This window comes from Heptranchias perlo, chromosome 11, assembly GCF_035084215.1.
Source record: "Heptranchias perlo isolate sHepPer1 chromosome 11, sHepPer1.hap1, whole genome shotgun sequence".
Lineage (NCBI taxonomy): Eukaryota > Metazoa > Chordata > Chondrichthyes > Hexanchiformes > Hexanchidae > Heptranchias > Heptranchias perlo.
The window spans coordinates 43,562,941-43,581,446 of record NC_090335.1 but is presented as its reverse complement, the minus strand read 5'-3'; the positions used below and the strand labels follow the sequence as shown (position 1 = coordinate 43,581,446).

The window sequence follows — 18,506 nt, the reverse complement described above, 5'->3', positions numbered from 1 at the left end:
AGTCACATTAAGCAATGTGAAAGACCCTCTTTACACTTCATATTCAAAGCCAAATCTCATGCCTTTTCACTCACTATTTTAAGTGTAAAAAAGTGCAGACTTACAAATCCTCAACATTGGAAAATTAATAGAGCGATTTGTTCCAAGTGGATTATAAGCTGTAAGAGAAACAGTAACTGTCAAAATTCACCAGATGCAGTAATACCATTACATTTTAAGCCAACTGCAAACATTAAATCGCAAGGTAATTTGGATGCAGATTAACTTTGTACCACTTTTGCTAACAAAAAAATGGCTAGTCCAGTTTTGAGTCAACAGCTTTCAAAACCAGCTCATGAGTGCAAAAGAACAAACCTATAAGGTTTGCATACAAGAAGACAGGTAGAGTGGAACATGGCTCACCCTTTATAGTCTTTTCCACTTTGTCCTCCCTCCATGGGAGTGAGAATTCTAGACAGCAAGCAAAATGGAGGGGGGTACTTGGAGAAAAAAATGGGAACATTCCACCTATGGTCAACCTATAGTACTTGTATGACTGAGCACACTTCTGCAGTGGGCAACCTATCTACTTAACTGAAGTGCAGCATATTGTGGAAAAAAACTAAACTGGTCATAAGTCAATCAATTGTCTACACTTGTATTTTGCAAAGCTCAAGAAACTCAATTTATATACAGTTCATCCCAGTTGTACTCTTCAAGTTAACTGGTAATTTTGCCTGCCAGTCTACAACATATTCTGAACCACCTTTGCATTCAAAAAACCATATTGTTCCATTTCTTTATATTTAATTCAGTATGTGAATAGATTCACAATTGTAGAACCACTAGCAAAGAAAATGCCCAAAACAAATCCTATTTAAGATCATGTCAAGTTGGACAATTAATAGCACTCTTGTAACAGTCACATCGTAGGATGACCAACTCCAACATGTGATTTATGCCGCACTGAGCAGTATTAAGTGCTACATTGTCAGAGGTACTACCTTTTGGATAAACCCAGATCCAAAAGGTGGATATAAAGATCCCATGGCACTCTTCAAAGATCAAGATCTCAATATCCTGGCCAACATTGCTCCACGTTAACTCCTTTACTGTTTAGATCCTTGGTCTGCACAATTGGTTGCCATGTTTACATAGAGACTTCCTCCTCAAAAGAACCTGAAAATATAAAAAGGGGCTACACAAATGCAAGTTCAATATTAAGATTCAATTATAGCTTATTTATTAACAGCTTGCCTTTACATAGCACCTTTAGAAAAGCAGCCCAAAGTAGATCACAAATAAATGGACACAGCTAAATATTGGTGGGGGTGGGGTGACTAAAATCTTGGTCAAGGAAAGTGTGATGAGGATTGCAGGGTGGAGGGGTGGACATGAAGCCAATAGTTAGGTGGAGAGTGCACAAAGGTCAAAGAAATGGAGTTCAGGGTGGGGAGAGAAAGAAGTGATTGTAAGGTTGGAGATGGTTAGAGATAGGGAGCTGCAAAGCTTAAGATTTAAACACAAGGATGACCATTTTAAATTGGAGTTGGGGGGACCAGGAGCCAATGTAGGTCATGAAAGAGGGAGATACATGAGGACAGGACATAGGCTGGCCAAGAGTGTGTCAGAATAGCCAAGTCACATTTAAACAGGCAACAAACCATTTCTTGTGTTGAGGCTTCCCAGATCCCTTCCCTCCAAAAAAATAACACAGCAAACTAGAGGGTTCTGGAAAAATCAAGTACCACCCAGGATTTTTAAACTCTTACTATATCCCTCAAAGGGCATTAGAAATATTTTCTAGGCCAAGCAGCAGTTAGAAAGGTTTAACTTTACAGGTAGCAGTCATAAGGCAACAGGTGACTTTGATTTCTACAACTGTAGAACATTCCACAGTATTTAGCACTCCATGAGTTAATACATAGCCATAGCACAGGGAAAGTAGGAAAGGTAAATTACAAAGGACTTTTAGAAGTCCAACAACTGGAGTTCTACAATAGCTATATAGGGAAGCAACTATTTCAGAACTAGCTGTATTACTTGATCATAAATATTAACTACAATACATCAAGAAACATTTCATTTAGATATCTTCTGCCAAGCCATAAATTGGCATTGAACTCTGCTCCGATAAGCATCTATTAATTCAATCTTAGATGTGAATATGTTAGTATAACTGCACCCTATGCGGCTTTTGATGCCCCAAAAATGGCAACACATGATCAAAAAGGCAAACGGGAGATCATTCAACCCATCTAGCTCACTCTCATAGGAACCTGTAACCTGCTTTGTTCTCAACCCTCTTCCAAAGCCACATCATAATGCCTTTGATGGACTTGAACCATGGCCACCATCATACTGGTAAAGTGCTTCCTGCCAAGTGATACAGTCCTGATCGTGCAGTTTATACCCATGTCCTGCAGTTGTGGTTTAACTGGCTACACTACATCCTGTAAATCTCCAAACTCCTTTCTCTTGTTTCAATGCTGAAGAGTTCAAATTTTTCCAATCTTGCCTCAATTACACTCCCAACCTCAGCAGAAGAGTCATGTAATCTCCTAGGAGAGGTAAAAATCTCAAAAGCCCAGGCCAATTCAGAGGGGGACTGGAAAATTGCTCTCCGACCAGGTTAGGCAATCAAACTAGTTCAGGAGACCACCCTGGCCTTGATTGTTACCAGGTACCTACCTCTTGTAAGAGGAGATCGGCGCAAGCTAGAAACAGTTTCTACCTTTAAGGAATTCAGCATTCACCACAGGTTGGCAACCTGCTCCACATATTACTATTCTCTAGAAGAATCCCCTAACATCTAACCTATTTCTGCCCTTGTATAATTTGTGACCCCCTGGTCCCCCTTAACCTATTCAGCTGAACCAATCTTTCAATCTCTTCCTTAGAGAGTTTGACACCATTCATAATGCAGATTTTTCTGCATATGTGCAAAACTTTGCACTTTATTGAATTTGTCCCTGCTACATTTTGTCCACTTGCAATTACTGTTGAGATTCATCTAATTCCATGGCTGCTTCAGATTGCTAAATGCTCCCCTTCCCCAGAATGTAATCACTCTTCCACCTGGGAGGGTTCATCAGCCAGTAGCCCCACCATCACCACCCCCCCACCCCATTAACTACCTTGAAATCTTACCAGTTTGGAGCAGGTGAATGTTATGCCAAAGCTTTGAATAATGAATGTCAACAAGTATTAGTTTATTCATTAACTGCACTTCATATTTAAGAGATGCAATTAATTGCAACAGCAAAGAAATCACATGTTGTAGCATGCAAAAAACATTCAAATCCACTTCATGTTACAAATCAGTATAACCAAAAGTAGTCTCTTCCTATTATAAAAGTAGCAGAAAAATTGGAAGATTAACTACATTTTTAAACTTTGAATACACAGGCTTGGTCCTATGTAGCTTCAGTTTCATAAATTGTATTGGCTGCTTCCCCACACACTTCTATAAACAAAGATCAAAAGTAGCTCCGATGCAATTACTCCACTGATCTTTATGCAAAAACCAGCTGCTGCGTCCCCCTTCTAATGCAACTCCTAGTATAGCCACAGGCCAAGTTTCTCCAACATCATTTGTCACACATTTTGTATCCAGTAGATTAACAGCAATAGGACTGAAATACTGATTAACATTTCAACCCTTTCATCTATATTTCAAATGCATAACTATTACAAAGCATTTAATCCTTAACTTCACTGCTTTCAAACTTGCCAAGTACACAAAAACTGGGATTCACAGCACAATTTCAAACCAAGGTTCCTGCAGATCCCTTAGAACCTGGGTTGTGTGCCCATGGATAACTGTTCTTGGACTGGTTGCTTGCTCGCTCTTACTTAAAATGTCCAAGTAACGCAAATCAGTAGGGATAGGGTCCTGGACGAGCTCCACATTTGAAGTTTTCTACTGTCTACATTCCTAAATTTGCTACTGCGGGGCAGAGGAATGGAAAGTTGCTGACTGCAACGATGTTTCAACACAAGTAATTACTACGTAGCCAGTGAACACTCCCAATTTTAAGAAGGTGACCAATAGTTGTACACAGTTTTCATCGGAAACATTAATTGTATATCGGCCAAAATGCTTAATTAGCAGTATTTTTTTAAAAACATTTCTATACAAGCACTACATCCATTGTAGAAAGCCACAATTTAACAAATTACTAAACAAATCTGCCTTGGTACTGCTGGCACATGAGTAAAACTGCATTCTTAAATTCATCAAGTGAAATTTCAATTTTTGCACTAAATGTCCACTATTCTTCACCTTAATTATCCAATAGGTTGAATTAAGTTTCAAATCAGTAAAACTGTAGCTATCAATTGTTTGGTAAAAAGCTAAATCAGATTTAATACTAGTTTCCTCCCCTTTCTGCCAAGGTAACTAACATACAAGTGAATACAACCAGAGTTTGGGGGAAGGGAGGCTAAATTAAATAAATACTTCTAAGGCATAAAACATCAGGTACAAATTATCCAGTCATTCTTCAGGACTTTTAAAAAAAAATAAAGTTACTCTAATGCCCAGGCATAAAATTTAGTTCCAAGTACATTAACTCCAGACAGTGTGAAAGGAAGTTTCTAAGATGCCCAAAGAACCCACGAGGCTCAATTATTCTAATTTAATAGAAGTTTAATGATTTGAAGCAGGAGTAGCACATTCACAGTATGCAAAGGTTGAGCCTTACAGCAATATTTTCCAGTCCAATCCTTCAAGATTGGAAAGGGATCTAGGACAAATGTTACTTCAAAATTTCTCGCTGAATCATCTCTTGAAACCAAATGCAACCAGCTCTCCAGTGACTCATCCAAGTGAGGACTCTTCAAAGACTTGAAACTGATTGAATTTTACAGCACAGAAAAAAGGCCTATCGTGCAGACTATTCAACCTTGGGAGTAATCATAGCACAAACAAATTCCATCAAGTATCAACACCTACACTAAACAGGAGAACTTGAATAGCATTTAGTAGGTACCCTTTCAAATTTCCCCCAGCCCAGAGACAGCAAAGTCAATTGCAACACCTATTCATTTAAAAGACTCTTCTCCCATCTGAAATTCTACCTGAATGTTGACAAAGCTACTGAATGTGAACTTTAAATTGAAAAGCAATATACTTTTCACTTTCAATGTATTGTCCCTGTAGAATAAATTCTATCACCATAACAGCTAAAGTAGGAATCTTTTTGAAACTAGCAAAAAGTCATAAGTATTGGATAGTAAAAGTTACTGGTCAATATGATAATGACCAGACATCAATAAAAGCCAAATTCTACAGATCTTAGCAAAGTATTTTAGGGTGCTTTATAGTTAAATTGGCTAGCAAAAACATTTGGAATATCTGTTACCAATATAAATCTTCAGTTTCACTTGTTCCATTTGCTCAAAAGCTTGTGAAGTTCTGCCCTTTCCACAAAGGCTGACTAGACAACTAATGTAAACATATAGCTTTTAAAAAATATTTTAATAAAACCACTTTCAGGCTACCTACCTGAAACTATTGAGCCTCAAGGTCAGTCAATTACTTATTACATCGACAAATGCTGCTAAATCAGATAAAAGTGAAAGTTCAAACTATATTAAACAGATTATAGAAACTCCAGTATGAATATTAATACCTGCCATCATGTCTGAAAGGAATTATAAATGTCTGCACTGGTAATACCCAACACTGCAGTTTGAACATTACCCAGTGTACTACAAATTGCTACAATATACAATGACTTGCTATGAAAGTAGATGCATTAGTTATCACCATTGCTGTGGCTAAAAGATCAGATACAAAATGCATTTTCAAACTCTAAAAATACCATCTGAAAAAGGTACTGTACATACCAACATTTTCCTCCATCAAAATCCTCTTTGGATTGTTAATAGAATTGAATGGCTAACCACACTGCCCCCATAACTAACATGTAAATGCTGCTCCTATTTAAAAGTACAGTGAAACCTGTATAGACAGACACCCAAATAATTTATGTAAAACATACAAGCGGCCCTCAAACTACAGACATCCTTCAAAGCACCAAGCCTTTTCACAACTTAGAACATGGGACATGGCCTGAAGTCACACTTTAAAATGTTCAAAGTACACACTATCAGAGTCTGACGATTGTGATACTGATGGATTGTTACTGAATTCCTTGTCCAAGCCGGTATTGGGGTTTGAATCACTCCTGCAGCTGATGTCCCCATTTCAAAAGCAGCCTTGTTGACAATGCACACAAGATGCTCACGCACTCAACCCCATGCGGTAAGGTTGTCCATCTTCTGAAAATGTCATTAGCAACAGGTTCTGCTGTATAGGTACTGTACTTGCATCAGTTTTGTTATATCTGCTTCCAAATGCAAGTTCTTAGCATTGTTGCAGCTGATTATCTCTGCTAGTTCAAGATTGTTGGACAACTTTTACAGTACATACAATGACCACTTTGAAAGTAAGTGACATCTGCAAATAAGGACCTGTGCAAGTCCTTTAGGTGTCCTTAATTGACAGGTTTCACTGTAGATCCAAATTAACAGTAAAGCTTTCATTAAACAATGACAAGGCTCCACTTCAAAGCCTCCGATTATCATGCAACACAACGGCGATGGTGGCAATGAGTTTCTCAGCAAATTTTGGCTTTGAATCGGCACTGCAAGGTGGGGGCGAACAGTGGGCTCGCTTGCAACGGTGTTGCCAGTAAAGCCGTTGCAGCAGATTCCAGGAAATAGTTCCTTTACTTCTCAAGAGTCTATTCACTGCTGAGTTCCAACTTACTGCTTACCCCCACTGGCTTCAGATGATGTGGAGATGCCGGTGATGGACTGGGGTTGACAATTGTAAACAATTTTACAACACCAAGTTATAGTCCAGCAATTTTATTTTAAATTCACAAGCTTTCGGAGGCTACCTCCTTCCTCAGGTGAACGATGTGGAAATTTCCACATCGTTCACCCGAGGAAGGAGGTAGCCTCCGAAAGCTTGTGAATTTAAAATAAAATTGCTGGACTATAACTTGGTGTTGTAAAATTGTTTACAATTGGCTTCAGATAGACTGACTAGGAGAAAAGTAGCCTTATATTATTCAAAATCTTTTGATGTTGCACCAAAACAAAAGATAAAGTGATCAGCCAGACAATTCAAAACTGTGTCCACAGGTGCTGTTATTATAGTAGGGTCTCAGACAGTTTGTTGGTACCCAACCAAAAAGTGTTCTGTTTAGGTGTTTCAAGTTAAGCATCAAGGAAGCTAAACAGCTCTGACATGACCTTTTGCATACCAAATTGTATGCAGCTTGGGGAAGCAGCTAGCAGTACCTAATGTTGTGACCACCAGACTCCTGTGGAAATATTAAAAAGGCAAGACTTTGAGAACCAAAACTGTTCCCTTTATGCCTGCAAATCATATACAGTACTGTTGCATTGTTTATGTACACAGTCAGCCAATCAGTTGAACTCAGCTGTTTACATGTTATAGGGAGGATAATGTACCCATCCTGAAAGACAGTGACTAGAGCAAGTGATGGAGTGGACTGCAGCCCCATCACTCCATTCACTGTCTAAAATGGTGGATGTTGACCATACTTTAAACCAAAAACAACTTTAGAATAGAAAGGCAAGGCATCAATATGAATATTCAATTTTAGCAGCCATATTAATGTGTAGCACTAAAAAGGCAGATTCCACCAGACCAATGATATGCATGCTTCTGCTCAGACCCACCTAAATGCCAAGACTTGTCAATGCTGCAAACTACCAAAAGATTTGCTAATAGGTCTCACTTCAAGCACAACTGGATTTCTCCCAGCTGTTAAAGCGTTCGAGCAGGTCCTTTTCCATAAAGGGTACCTACACCACACAGTTCAAGTACAAGCAAGCATATAGGCTCCTTTGAGAGAACAGCAACAGGCCTCGCTAGGCTGCCCCTTTACCAGCAGGATTGCTCGCAGGTCCTGTTGGTGCTTTTTAAAAAGCTTAATCTAAAATTAGTCTCCAGAACAGACCCAAAAGTAGAACATTAGCTGCTGCAAGTCAAGCCTGGAAAGTGAACTGTGAAGTTGTGTAAGAGGAATTCCTTAACTGCAAGGATACAATCTATGTTTGAAACACCAGGAGCAGCAACTTTGTCGTTTAGCCAATGTTTTCCATATTAACATTCCTAGCTGCAGTTGGGTCCTGTGGTAGCTGGATCAACTTACTTATGCCCAAATGTCATGCAGTCTGCTTTGTATAAACCAGCTGCATGGAGAGTTCCTATGAGAAGTTTATTTTGTAACTCCAACTATTTCAATTGAACAGAACTTGCCATACTGTGTGGGAGGGCAACACATCAGTCCACATTTGATCAAGATCCTGAACCAACCATTTGGAAAAGATACTACCAGCCATAGTTTTAGCCCATGGGGTGATAGTGGAAATCCAAAGTTTTGACTAGTTGATTTATCTGGTAGGGAAAAATGTCTGCTAATCAGGGTTGATCCTTGCCCCAAACAGTACAAGATTTAAAATCTGGCTTGACTTGTAAGTTTGCCAAAGGAAACAACTCTCCACTTTTACCCAATTCTGAATTAGGGAGGAACTCCATTACCACATTTTAAGCAAGGTCTTCCCACACAATCAAGTTTAGATGTTTGGGAGGCTATGGTCCCTATTGCTACTCAATTCGATCCATTGATGAGTCTGGGATGTGCTTTGCATGAGAATTCACGTGATGAAAAACAACAAATATGGCAGGGAAGTGACACTGGATAAAAGTTTTCAACTCAGGTACAAAAACTAGCAGCTACAAGACAAGTTATCAGTGGAACATCTGAGCAGCTGTCAAATGGCAGAAGTTCAGACTAAAATACAAAATCAAACTGGAAACCTTTTTCCTTACACCAACATGAAATAAATCAAAGCTAGTGAAAATGAGGGAAGTCAGAGGCAACTTAAGTCAGGGAGAAAAGGGCTCCTTGCAATCAAGGGCAAAATTCAATGATTTAGCAGTAATACCTCAGATGCAGGTTTTTTTTTTTAAATGGACACTTGGATTTTCCCCACAAATGGCAATTCCTAGCTGCAGGCTCTGCACTTACCTGTTCATTTAACTGCCACAATTAAATTTCAAGCAGAATACCATAAAATGTGAACTCAATATATTTCAACTATTTGCCCTCATTCAAGATCAACTCTGGGATAGTCATTGACTTACCATTCTTGGATGCCTCTTTATTTCTTAGGTGAGGAGGAATATAACGCCCTTCTATAAAAGAGGGAAGAGGTAGATTCAACATTGGAAAGTTTCACCATGGACAATGATTAAATGCAATTAAATTACAAGTTCAAACCACTTTAAAAAAACTGAATCTATTAATCTGACCCAATTGTTAATCAAGAAACTGAGCACCTTGCACTATGTCTTTTGATATTACTGTTCTCATCATAAGAACATAACATAAGAAATTGGAGCAGGAGTAGGCCAATCGGCCCCTCGAGCCTGCTCCGCCATTCAATAAGATCATGGCTGATCTGATCCCAACCACAAATCTAAAGAACACAAGAAGTAGGAGCAGGACCCGGCCACACAGCCCCTGGGCCCTCTCCGCCACCCACAGGGCATTGACCGATCCGAACTCAGCTTCATGTCCAATTTCCTGCCCGCTCCCCATAACCCCTAATTCCCTTTACTTCTAGGAAACTGTCTATTTCTGTTTTAAATTTATCTAATGATCTAGCTTCCACAGCTTCCTGGGGCAGCAAATTCCACAGACCTACCACCCTCTGAGTGAAGAAGTCTCTCCTCATCTCAGTTTTGAAAAAGAGCAGCCCCTTATTCTAAGATTATGCCCCCTAGTTCTAGTTTCACCCATCTTTGGGAACATCCTTACTGCATCCACCCGATCAAGCCCCTTCACAATCTTATATGTTTCAATAAGATCGCCTCTCATTCTTCTGAACTCCAATGAGTAGAGTCCCAATCGACTCAACCTCTCCTCATATGTCCGCCCCCTCATCCCCGGGATTAACCGAGTGAACCTTCTTTGTACTGCCTCGAGAGCAAGTATGTCTTTTCTTAAGTATGGAGACCAAAACTGTATGCAGTATTCCAGGTGCGGTCTCACCAATACCCTATATAACTGCAGCAATACCTCCCTGTTTTTATATTCTATCCCCCTAGCAATAAAAGCCAACATTCCGTTGGCTTTCTTGATCACCTGCTGCACCTGCATACCAACTTTTTGATTTTCTTGCACTAGGACGCCCAGATCCCTTTGTACTGCAGTACTTTCCAGTCTCTCGCCATTAAGAAAATAACTTGCTCTCTGATTTTTCCTGCCAAAGTGCATAACCTTACATTTTCCAATATTATATTGCATCTGCCAAATCTCCACCCACTCACCCAGCTTGTCTATATCCCCCTGCAGGTTTTTTATGTCCTCCTCACTCTCTACTTTCCCTCCCATCTTTGTATCATCTGCAAATTTTGATATGTTGCACTCGGTCCCCTCCTCCAAATCGTTAATATAGATTGTAAAGAGTTGGGGACCCAGCACCGACCCCTGTGGAACACCACTGGTTACCAGTCCGAAAATGAACCATTTATCCCAACTCTCTGCTTCCTGTTCGATAACCAATCCTCCACCCATGCCAGAATGTTACCCCCAATCCCGTGATTTTTTATCTTAAGTAATAATCTTTTATGTGGCACCTTGTCGAATGCCTTCTGGAAGTCTAAATACACTATGTCCACTGGTTCCCCTTTATCCACCCTGTACATTATATCCTCAAAGAACTCAAGCAAATTTGTCAGACATGACTTCCCCTTCATAAAGCCATGCTGACTTTGTCCTATTAAATTATGCTTATCTAAATGTTCCGTTACTGTCTCCTTAATAGGTGCTAGAAGGTACAAAAATAGCCTGGGATGAATTCTCCAATGATTTTCTTCCACTCAGGCCAAGTTGACATTGGGAAATTACTGTGACAGACCTGGGAGGCAGGAAAGACTATTCAACAATTCCTTTAAGGGTGAGGGCCAATCACTATCTTCACCCAACATCCACACATACAAGCTTTCTTGCAGATCATAATGTAAAAATCAGAAGGATTTCCACTACCCTGAGTAGAAGCTTCCTGATTTCACTTTTAAAATGGCCTTGCTCGAATCTTAAGATTGTACCACCACCCACAAATATAGGGGTATAATGTGTCCATTTTTCACTACTGCTCATGACAAATACCCCAGTTTCCATCTATTCTAGTGATTCCCTTTATCACTTTAAAGACCTCAACTAGATAACCCCTCAACTTTGTAAACTCAAGGGAATGCAAACCAAGTTTATGCATACTTTAACCATTTTAAGCCCCAGTATCTGTGGTAAATCTGTGCTGTATCCCCTCCAAAGCCAATACATTTTTCCCGAGTTGCAGTTCCCAAAACTGAATGGGGTTTGCCCAGGGCTCTGTACAAATTAAGCATCCCTTCCTCACTTTGAATTCCAACCCCCTTAAGATGAAGGCCAACATTCCCTTTTGTACCTGTGCACTAGCTTTTAGTGATCTGCACAGACAATTCAATTAAATCCCTTTGCTCCTCCACAGCTCCTCAGTTTAACAATCAAGGAAATAATCTGATTTTTCTTCCTCAGATTCAAAGTGGATGACATCACACTTTCCCACATTGAACTCTGCCAGTTTTCTCCAGTTGGTCTGTCACTAACTTCCTGCCGCCATCTACACAGCTTAGTGCCTCCAAGCCTGGAAATACAACTCTTCCTGCATCCAAACCATTTATATGGTGAAAAGATGATGCCTATGTGCAGATCCTCAGGAACACACTTGACACCATGCTAATGAGAACATCCCCTTTATCCCTGCTCTCTCTCCTACCCCCCCACCCAATTACCAACCCACGTCACAAGATTACCTCCAATTGTGTGCACTCATTTTTGCTAATCTCTTACAGAACCTGGATAAATGCCTTCTGGAAATCTATATCGACATCCAGACACTCCTATTCATCATGCTAGTGACCAAAAAAAATTCAACTAGATTAGTCAGACATGACACGCTTCTCACAAATCCATGCTGACTCTGATCACACTAGCACAAGTGCTCACTCCATCTGAGATTCCAGTAACTCCCCCACAACTTATGTTAAACTGACAGGACTGTAGTTTCTGGTTTCTCCTTCCCTTAAATAATGGGAGTGGCATTTGCAATTTCCCAATCCAAAAGGCATAAGTCCTGAATCTGGAGCACTTTGGAAAATGACAACTAATGCCTGCAATTTCCTCACCCATTTCTTTTAATACTATGGGGCAGGAGTCATCAAGTTAAAATATTTTCTCCATTACTTTTTTTTTAAAAAACACCAAATAAATCTAAGTTCCTCCCTTTGACTTATTTTCAGGTTCCCTTGTACCACTGGTAGTGTCATCTTCCTCCACAATGGAAACAGATTCAATGTGCTCATTTAACAATTGTAAACAATTTTACAACACCAAGTTATAGTCCAGCAATTTTATTTTAAATTCACAAGCTTTCGGAGGCTACCTCCTTCCTCAGGTGAACGATGTGGAAACAAGCCTGCCATTTTCTTATTGTCCATTATAGTCCCACCTTCATTTGTCTTTAATGGGCAAACATTCCCCTTTGCCACTTTATAAAAACCTTTGCTGTTAAATGATATCCCTAGAAAGTTTTTCTTCCATATTCCTTTTTGCACCTCTCGTTACTCTTTATATCCCATTGTTGCTTTTTATGGCTCTCCAAGTTCCCCGGATTGCCACTTTTCCTTGCATTTGTGCAAGCCTTTTATTTTAGTTTGATACTAACTACCATTACCTCATTTGTGGACCATGGTTGCTTACCTACATAAGTGGGGCCTTGTGTGTACTGGTTTTATCATACCGAATACTTTTAATACTTCCCACTGTGTCTGTAGCTTTACCCATTAACAGTTCAGCCCAATTCACTACTCATCCTTTGAACTTTGCCTTACTTAAAATTTGAGACTTCCCCTTCTCAAACCCAACAACAAATTATGATCACTATTTGCAAAAATGTTCCCTTGCTGTCAGATTGTTAACTAATTCTGGTTAGTTTCTCACCACTAAATCCAGTATGGCCTGTTCCCGTATCTACACCTAGTAGGATTTCCTACTTCTAGGCTGACAAATGAGAAGTGAACACATGTAACTTATTTCTATCCCAGTCCATAAAAGTCAGGAACATTTAAGAAAACACTATGTTCCATTACAGGCTCATGTTTTAGAGTATTAGCATACCAGATGCATTTTTCTGCCACATTATGGTTTAATTAGCACATATGGCTGAAGCTTGTGAAGCAGAAATAGCTGCACTATAGTTGCTACTTACTGCCTGCCCCACCAGCACTCTGGGCATCACCTGCAGACGATGTCAAGTCTAGGCCAGCAAGCTGAAAAAGAAATACAATTATTAGGCAAGTTTCTGGGTTCAATTCAATAATCATTGTAAATTACTGGAGGTAGATTAAAGTAAGTACTTTTTATTCACTACAAAAAAGTGGCATAATTCTAGTTCTGATCTCCTTCTGGAAAGAATTCAGATCCACAAACAGGAGGTGGCTACATGCTACAGCTGTAAAACTTGAAATACTTGAAAAGTTTAGATCCCTCAATTTTTTTCCTCCACTGAAAACCTGCTCATTCAATCTCTTCATACCAGTATCCAGTCCAATAATCATGCTCCATACTCTGAACAATCCAATGTATTAATATCCTTTTGACAAAAGTGCCCAAAGAACAAATCATGCCAAATGTAGCCTCGTTAACCTACAGGAGGTTAGAATAGGCTTCTGATCTTGCCCAAGGTACGCAATCATTAAATCTTACTACAGAAGGTAGCCATTCGGCCCATCATGCCTGTGCCAGCTCTTTGAAAGCTGTCCAATTTAGTCCCACACCCCAGCTTTCTCCCCATTACCCTGGAAATTAATCCAAGTACATGTCCAATTAAATACTGCAATGAACAAGCACGATAATCAGTTAATAAAAAATTTGAAAAAATGCAGAAACATAAAATGTTTATAATCTATTGAAAGTTACCCAATTCCTCCCCCCTCCCCAACCCTAGAGGAGAGATTCAATTTTCAATCTTAAAAAGGAATATAAAGCTCAATTTTCCCCCCTCGACTTAAACTTGAATTTCAACAGCTCAAATGACAGTCTCAACCATACAGACCATTTCCCCCTCTAGTTCTTTTGCCAATTATTTTAAATCTATGACCTCTAGTTACTGACCCACTTGCCGGAGGAAACAGTTTCTCCCTAACCACTGTCAAAAAACCTCAATTTTGAATACCCATTATATCTCTCCTTAACTTTCTCTGCTCTAGGAGAATCCCAGCTTCTCCAATCTCCACATAACCGAAGTCCCTCAGCCCTAGTATCATCCTTGTAAACCACCTCTGTACCATCTCCAAGGCCTTGACATCCTTTCTGAAGTGTGGTGCCCAGAGTTGTACACAATACTCCAGCTGAGGCCTAACCAGTGATTTGTAACAGTTTAGCGTGACTGTCTTATTTTTGTATTCAATGCCCTTATTTACAAAGCCAAATATCCCTTACGCTTTCTTAACCACCTTATCAGCGTGCCCTGCCACCTTCAAAGATTTATGGATTCCAGTTTTGCAACTGAACCCAAATCCTACTGATTACAAATATCCACCATGCATACCTTAGTCCACCTACCCACTGACCAGAGCATGCTTGCTGGTGTTACTTTAAAATCACCAGATGGCTAAACCTAAACACCTTGGGGGTTAAGGGGTTTCAGTTGTATGGAAGACAAGAGACGTCCGATAACAACTGGTTAGACATTCATCTATGTTTATTTCAACACTCAAGTGATATGCAGTATTACCATCTTTAGAAACTACAATCTCAAGTTCCCCCTTAATCTAATATCTATTCTCTCGAGCATGTATTTCTGTAACCCATGGGGCAGATCTCCTTAGCTGGAACACTATATTGAGAAAAAAAAAGTTATTAGGGAACCTCCTGTCAAACAATCACTGATCCATACCAGTTCAACATAATATTACATCATGACTTTGGTACAGCACTGTAAATTAGAGGTCATTAATACCAAAAACCACAAATTAAAGCTTCCCTGTGATATATGTATATTATCCAAGACAGAAGTAATCAAGAGATCTCCCAACTGCTCATGCACCTGGCAACAGTGTTAGCAGATGCCTTCAAGTAGGTCTCAGCTAAGTGCAGAGCCCAGGAGGGAGGGGGAGGAATCTGTCCTGCAAGTGTTATGCAGTAGCTATTGTCCAGAAAAAAGTAGTAAAACTTTCTTTCCTTAGGTCCCCCTAAAAAGCAAATGTGCTCTGTCCATGTAAAGACAAGTCATTTGCTTTTATATTGCTGCCCAGGTCTTGAGCAAGCTAACTACAATGATCTTTTACACTGCCCTTTATGGAAAGTCAATCTTCCTGAAAATTGGCTGCACTATTCAGGCCTGCAATCCTGCACACATGCAGACCAGCCATGACATTTTGGCCAGTAGGCATACATGGAATGGTGACACCACAGAGAATGATGTCAGTACATTCAATGACTCTGGGTAGACCAGCAAGTCAAGACAACCAGTAAAAAGATCATCCTGACTGGTCTAAAAAAACCCAGCAGGTTTACATTAATCTGGCTGTCAGCTATGGGAGACTCAGGTTATGGGGACCAACGGCTGAAGATCAATATAAAAGCAGTTGCAGTCACACTAACCCTCTTCCTTGCACCTGCTGGTCAGATAATCAAACTCATTCCCTGGGCACTCAGGTCAAGGAGCAAGAGTCAAACATGGATGTGTTGCATAGGATACAGTTTAAAGTAGAGACAATACACAAGGTCAAGGCTGCTTTGAGACAACAAGGGGTGTCTAATCACATTTATGCTGTGGTAGGGAGGTTATAAGGCTGAGGCTTCTCACCATGTGGTGAGACCAGCAAGGTAGTCTCTACTTAGTTGCCATGTAGGCACTCAAAGAAACTAATCAGCAATCTAAAAATCACTATTCAAATCTGGAGGCAGGACAGGCTGAAGAGCCAACACTGAGTAGACATCTTTAGAGGTCACAATTACTTCCTTCTGCCAGTAATGGGATTGTAGCACCTTATTATCACATCTCCCAGCTCCTCAGCCTGCCTGCACTGGAGAAATTCCTTCCTCCAGCCAACTTACCTCTCAGCCTCCCATGATTGCCCACATTTATAATGTATATTTTTTAAAGAGACAGAATAATTCATAATTTGAGACAATTACATCTTATGCACCCTGGTGCAATTATTCCCCACCTTCAATCTCTTCCTTCCTCCATTCCCACCAATGGAACAGCTGGTTTGTTGCTCAAATTTGAATAATTGCCTCTAGAGGTAGGGGGCACATAGCTCCCATAGAACCAAACCCCAGAGTTAACATGGTGGTGGTTGGGGAAGGAAGAACAAGTTACCCCATAATTGTGGAAACAGCAGACAAGACAATCTGACATATGGGATTTAGTAAGTATTCTATCCAAAAGCACATGTACAGTTTGAGCCTCCCCATATTTTGCTCTACTCCAAAGATTCAAATTTCTCCCTTAAACATATGCTACAGTCAAGTTTCACAAGCATGAAGTCCAGTGTCTCAACCAAGTGAAATTTTTCCATATGCAAGCCTAACTTGAGTGCTTATCTTGCTCAATTTTCCAGCACTGGGCAGCAATCATGAACAGGAAAGACAACTTCTTGTCTCTCTCCCTAATCCACAAGCCAACAGTAGCACAGCTGGGACGGAGATGATCAGCTAAGAACGGACAAGAAACCAGAGACCCTGGTCTATATGCCTCAGTACTAACCAAGTAGTTAATTTACCCTCAGTTTAAAATTCTTCAAGCAGAAGGGCCAATACGCCAGTAACAAGAAACCATTATTTGTGTGAACACAAAAGGAGTGCTTAATGGATCAAGTTTCACCTTGCAAGTTTAATGTACAATTATCTTTTCTGGTCTTTTGCTGTAAGCAATCTCAATCTGTACATTTGCCCATCTAGCCAATTATGCTTTCACACCAAAGGCAGTTATACACCATGTTCTGACCAATGCCAACATGATGCAGCCACTGGGTACATTGGCACAAACTCACCCCAGGAAGACAGTCTCTGCATGAAATATTACATACTATTTTCATTTTTCCTGAAACACTGGATAAAGTTACACACGTTATATTACTAATTTAGCAAGATCTAGTGGAGGATTGGAGGAGAAAACTATTTCAATATAGAAAAATGGACTCCTTCTGACGGTAACTTTTCTTATACGCTGGCATTAAATTGTTCTAGCACTTGAAATTCTTCCTATGTACTAACCTCACCACCTACATATGCACTGTTAAAAATGCTTACATTGGGTTATTTCGCAAACCTGAACATTCTACTTTAGAAATTAAGCCGGGTAGTTTTGCAAACACCGAAGGTATTTGTGATCACGTGGTGCTGAACCCAAAGGTGGAAGCCAGCCTGACCTACTTCTGCATTTCAAGGCCTAACACCGGAAACTACGATCGCGATCGGCAGTTTGCAAAAAAACCGTTCCGTTTGGGATAAAACCCTCCATTCGCGCATCTTCGGATTTTCACCGGGACACTGGCGTATGACTGCACCAAGATCCGTGCTGTGAAATGATCTTGTTAAGAAAACAGGTCACACGTTGCTGAGCTAGCGCTTTCTGTATCGCACGTCTATGCTTCAATAAAAATTACCGCACAACGACACGAGAAAATGGCATCGCACGTTCGTTACGTTTACAGGAAACTTAAACCTTTGTGACGAACCTTCCCCACCCTTTCAACAATCGCCCGTCAGTCTCCAACACGTACACGCCCCATCTTCGTCAGAGAGAAATTAATCACCGACAACTCCATTTTAATGTTTTATTTTAACCTCCCACCCCCTTGTTCTTCTCCACCCAATGTATAATCTGTTCCTTTTACGCTATTCTTGTGGCATTAGCAATTCTGCAATCCCTCTGGTGGAGGAACTTAAGTTGCAACAAAATTAAGCGAACCGTTTCGAAAACGATCTTAAATTTGCCCGCAGGAAGCGAGAAGTCTCATGCTTCAGCTAATAACGTGCTGCGCCAGACACAATGATGGCGCAGTTTCCTAGCGCACGGATACCAAGTAAACAAGAAAACCCAACTGCAATCGACACTTGAGCGAAGTCTCCGCTCTGTAGTCTGTCTTCCGAACAATTAAAACAGTTGATAACCGAACGAATTCCAGCACACAGCTGTACATTTTAATCAGTTTTATTCAATATCCTCAAAACATCCACATGCCACTTCATTAGAGTTTAGTTTAATCAAGTCAAATCCATCGAATCACAAACTTGGGTTATAAAACTTGACGGAAGTCTCTAAATAACGTAAATTAATAGTCTCAAAACAGAAGTAAAGGATTTGAAGCTGATCCCAAAAAGGGATCCGCACTATGGTAGGGGTGGAGAGAAAACGAAAGT

At 40.2% G+C, this 18,506-nt stretch overlaps 1 protein-coding gene across 2 annotated transcripts in view; it reads right to left on the bottom strand.

Moving 5' to 3' along the window:
• The window catches only part of ddx3xa (DEAD-box helicase 3 X-linked a), a 45,077-nt gene that overhangs the window by 25,208 nt on the left and 1,363 nt on the right, over positions 1-18,506 (bottom strand). Inside the window, exons 2-3 of one of the 2 annotated variants that reach the window (XM_067992888.1) lie at positions 13,342-13,402; positions 9,173-9,223 (exon numbers count right to left, since the gene is read on the bottom strand). In XM_067992888.1, the coding sequence (XP_067848989.1) occupies positions 9,173-9,223; positions 13,342-13,402 (112 nt within the window). Of the gene's footprint in view, positions 1-104; positions 157-9,172; positions 9,224-13,341; positions 13,403-18,506 lie in introns of those variants that run through there. The other variant, XM_067992887.1, reaches the window with a different exon arrangement.